Source organism: Carcharodon carcharias, chromosome 2 (assembly GCF_017639515.1).
Source record: "Carcharodon carcharias isolate sCarCar2 chromosome 2, sCarCar2.pri, whole genome shotgun sequence".
Classification (NCBI taxonomy): Eukaryota; Metazoa; Chordata; class Chondrichthyes; order Lamniformes; family Lamnidae; genus Carcharodon; species Carcharodon carcharias.
Genome location: NC_054468.1, coordinates 205,181,214 through 205,186,113, shown reverse-complemented (window position 1 = coordinate 205,186,113; position 4,900 = coordinate 205,181,214). Strand labels below are relative to the sequence as shown.

At 40.3% G+C, this 4,900-nt stretch overlaps 1 protein-coding gene across 1 annotated transcript; it reads right to left on the bottom strand.

The window, feature by feature from the left end:
- Positions 1 to 4,224: 4,224 nt before the first annotated feature.
- Positions 4,225 to 4,593, bottom strand: LOC121288672 (histone H2B type 2-E-like). Its single transcript, XM_041207390.1, has one exon. It carries the CDS (start codon positions 4,591 to 4,593, stop codon positions 4,225 to 4,227), a length of 369 nt encoding a protein of 122 aa, XP_041063324.1.
- Between the last annotated feature and the right edge of the window lie 307 nt (positions 4,594 to 4,900).

Here is a 4,900-nt window from a genome sequence, read left to right as displayed (position 1 = left end):
CCTGGGTGAAGGTCATGTGCTTTCTTATATCACTGTGTGGGCGGTACGGTACTTAGTCTCACATTAACCCTGTATGTGTCAGACCCTTATAATGCACCCCGCCAAGTCTTTATCAAGTGCATTTTAAGCATTTATAGTTTACCGTATGTCTTAAATTGTCATTATGATCACACATTTACATTGTCATTACTACATTATCACTACCATATCTCCCCCTTTCAAGTCCTTGAATTCAAAGGTTCAGGTGGTCTGGAGGCCTTGTAACCCTTCCATATATCATTTGTACACCTGTCGGAGGAGTGATAGGCTCTGTCACTCCTGGTTCTTCCTGTAGGTTTGGAAGTTGTTCTGGCATCTGGGTATGTTTTCATACTTTTTGTCCATTCTTTCATGTTGAACCGCTCTTCTTTGGTCCAGCTGTTGCACTGATCAGTGGTTGCTACTTTAACTCACTTCTTGCAGGGTGGATGAACATAGTGCTCCTCTCCTTGTCACTTGTTTTGCTTCTCCTGTCATCATGTAGGTCATCACTACCAATATAGAAGTTCACGTTTCAACAATGGAATCTTCGTTCCCACTTGTCTCACAATTTTACCTAAAATTTCTTTCTTCTTTTCCAGTTGTTTTTCCTTCAGGTCAGCAGCTACTCTGGTAAGTTGAGTTGTCTTTGTTTCAGATTTATGTGCAGAACTGTTATATAAGGTCAACAGCTTTGCCTGGGCATTCAGTTCTTTTCAGAATGTGTTCTTCATAGCCCCTGACTGTTCCTTAGGCTCTTTCAATTCATTCATCAGATTTTCGATCTGTTTCGTGGGGTTTTCTTTATCTGCTTTCAAAGTCAGGATTTGCTCTTCCATACTGCACATGTCATTGTTCATGTTGTTCAGATCAGATTAAAGCTGAAGAATTTCATTAGCTTTGATTGTCAGTTCTGTATTCAAGCAACTGTTCTGATGCATCAGCTATTCTTTCTCCTGTTCCAGGCATTTTTCACAACGCTTAGTAGAGACTTTTGATGCTTGAAATTCATCAAGTTTTAATTGAAGCTATATCTTTTAAATGTTTTAAGTCCTCTTTCGGACATGAAAATTGATTCTCTACAATGATCAGTTTTTTCTTGGCACAGCATAATTGCTCTACACAATTCTTAAAGCTCACGTTCTGTAATTGCCCTTCTGCCAATTATTCCTGAGACTCTTCATGCTCATTTTCAAATTGACCTCGAAGTACAATTAACTCTTCTTTCAACTGTTTATTTTTTTGTTCAGCCCTTGCCTTCTCACTTTGCACTTCTTATAGTTTGCCACAACTTATAGTCGCAATACTGTTTTTCCTGAAATAACATTCATGTTTTTCTAGTATTGGTTCCTCGAAGACTCTTTTAAAGCTGCAACTTCTTGCACCTAAGCTCATGGGTGGCTAACAATAGTTACCTGAATTTTATGGCTGGGAAACTAATCTGAGTACAAGCAGTATGCAGATATAAAAACAAAAAACTGCAGAAATCCAAAACAAAAACTTTGTTGTTCTCCGCCGATGCTGCCAGACCAGCTGAGTTTTTCCAGGTATCACCAGTATGCATCTTGCTCCTGAATGAAGAGCAAACCAAGACTAATTGCACTGCCACCAACTCTAAGGGCTGAAGTTCATCAAGGGAGGGTGGGGGAAGGTGTATTGTTGGCCCTTCCATTACAAGGGTCAGTTGGCAGCAGATGGACTTAAAAAAAAGCCTGCTCCGCAGCAATAATGCTTTAAACAGGCTGAGAGTGTGACCACTGCCCCTCAGTGAAATTTCAATCAGTCCCACAAAGAACTTTGATTGATCCTGAAGCCAGGTAAGTCCTGGATGTTTAGGACAGGGAGGGATTGGTGAAAAGGGTTGGAGGATGGGTTTTTGAGGCCAGATGGGAGGAACAAAGTGGGGGTACAATTCATCTTGAGATGGTGCCTTGATGCACAAAGGGCACCCCCCTGAATGCTGTGCCCTCTTCCCCTTCCCACCTTGCCAAAAGTTTGTTTCAAAAGTGGGCTCCTCATTCCCACTTGCCTACCCATGCCAACCATTTTATGGCATGGGCTGTGTGAAATATGGGTTAGTTGGCCGGGTAACAAACTCAATTGCCCATTAATTTTTTTTAAATGGTGGTGGGAAGGCAGTGAGCTTGCTTTCATATTTTACATATCCTCTGCTGAAAACATACCCAGCAGGGTTTGTAACATCCAGTCTAATTTCTTCTTCCCCAGGACTTCAAAGCTATGGAACTAATTGCCTTCCTTAGCCCTTCCCTTCTAAGATAACTCCAAGGTTAACACAATCAAATCATTATTTCTTCATGTTACTAGAACCACAAACTGTTAGAGCACAGAGAGCGGCATTTGCCCTCCCTCTGCTCTTTGCAAAACAAAAGTCTCTTCTGACTGTTTTCAACTTTGGTAGCATCCTCTTTGTCCTTCGCCTGGGTTTCTCAACAAAAAAAATCTGACACACAGATTGCTATTATGATCATCCAGTAAAATATTTTTGTAAACTGAGTGACTGTCCATACAGTGAACCAATGGTATCAAGTTCTAGTTCCTCTTTCCACCAAGGTGGAGCTCCTGACTTTGGCAAATTTTATGCATTGTTCCATTCTAGTGGCTTCACTGAGGATAGACCAAAATTCACTCAATGGAGGTTATAAACTCAAAATCTACAAGGCAGCCCTTGGAATTAAACTTCTGACCTCCTGGGAGTAGATTGAAGGGCTCAATCTTCTAGGCCAGATATCCTCTTGTTTTATTCTAACTATGCCTAAAGTGATTAAATTAAAATTTTAAGTAAAATAAATTAACAGTTTCCTTTTTTCTTCTTTCTGTCATCTAAGATCATGCTTCTGGTAGGAAGGTGAACTTTACAGTGTTCCACCACTGATGCACTGTCTAATGTCAAAAGTGTCTGCTCACATTACTTCACAGAGAGTTGAGAAGATTCCACATTATGCCTTTTGTTTGAGCCTGATTTGACAGAATCAGTCCCCACTCTGGCTCATGGCACTTATCAGATAGTCAGCGTTCCTGAGGGGAGAGAATTTCAAGTACGCCATATTCAGTTTCAAATCAAGCCCTGTCCCCCTTAGGAAGCTGTGCATTGCATTATTAAAGCAGATGTCACCAGCCAAACCTTTATATCACAAGGCACATGCTAATGTACAGCAGACGGTAATTAGATGCCATTTATATTAACTAATTAACATGCCCTCCATCAAGAGTGAACAGTTACTCTTATAACTGAATAGCTATTAATGTGCAAAGTAAACAACCAAACCTTTCTGCCCTCACTTCATTTTTTTTTGCAGTCACAGCTTTGAGTAGATACAAATGAAGAGCAAGGGTTCATTCTGAGCTTCCAATTTCCTAACATATGTACCACGATGAATATTAGATGGTGAACCATATCATCGTCATGACTTATTTACTTTTCCATGTGATAGGGTTTTGCATCAAGAAAAAAGGCTGTAGCTTTGCCGTGGAGCGTAAAACTCTGCTGTAATTGAGTTCTGGAGTGGTAAAGCCACTCAAGAGGCTATGGCCCCAGAGATTCGCCTGAAACCTGCCTGTCAGCTGGTGTTAGATCACAGCTCAAACAGGGCATGCTTTCCTGTTCCTGCTAAAGACTTCTGTAGTGGAAAAAAAATCGAAGCTGTTCCTAGAAAAAACCCTGCAACAGCTGCACTGTGTCAGCAGAAATAATGATCTGAAACTTGCCCTCTGAGGGATGCTGGATTTGGTCCTTATTTTTAAGACTAGAGTTGGTAAAATGTGCATTACCTATCATATAGGATGAAGGCTTAACATGTGAAAATATTTTAAAATTAAAATAATTTATACTAAGCTATTTGTTCTATCTCCAATTTTTTGATGGAAAGTTATCCAGCAGCTCCATCTATGTATACATGTCAATTTAGATTAGGCACTTCCTTCCAAAATGTATATTCTTGTACTTCACCCACCCACTAGCTATGCCTGTATTTTCTGTATTAAAGCACCATCTACTTTTCTTAAATGGTCTCTTGTCAAGAACCTTTTGCTTCTAAATTGCCTTTGTTTCTTGGCTGTGATTTTTAAAATTTTATTATTTTAAAAGTCTTTGCCTTTGAAATGATTTTTTCAAAACAAACACTTCTATGTACTTGAGTATCCATCTTGCCACCAGTAGTCATCTTATAATCATTTAGAATGATCAGCCTAAACGGAGTTGGTGTATGTGGTGACCGCTTTCGTGTCTTCGGAAACGGTGTGTTTGGCCAGTTTCCCTGGCAGCATGAGGCGGATGGCGCTCTGGATCTCTCTGGCCAAGATGGCACAGCGCTTGTTGCAGTGAATGAGGTGCAAAGCCTCCGAGCCAATGCTGTTGAAAATGTCGACAACAAAGGGATTCATAACATTCATGGCCTTGGACAAGATCCTGGTGGAAGGGTGGACCTGGTTCAGCACCCTGTACACGTAAGTGGAATAGTTCTGCTTGCAAGATTTCCTCCGCTTCTTGAGCGGCTTTTTGGTGATTTTAGTCAGCGACTGCTTCGACGCTTTGTGGGGCGCACCGCCCTTAGCCATAGCCACTGCCTCAAGCATTCCACTCAACTTGGACCAACTCAAATCAGCTCAAGAAATCATTTTATGAGGTACTTAAACTGAATTAAACTGCATTAATCATAATCACCTGTCACCATTTTTATCTTGCTGAAGCAAACAGTAAAATCCAAAGGCTAGTGCATTGCTGGTTCAGTTTCTTTCCTTATCTGACTTTTTTACTGTGTTTTTTTCCCTGGAATATATATAAGCCAAAGCAGATATTTTATTTTAGAATCTAACGTTTATAAAAGCAATTCAAGTTAAAAGCTGGAAACAAATTTAAAACTAA

What these genes read in the sequence shown, in the direction of transcription:
- LOC121288672 (XM_041207390.1), bottom strand. Translation starts at nt 4,593, where the DNA reads ATGGCTAAGGGCGGTGCGCCCCACAAAGCGTCGAAGCAGTCGCTGACT.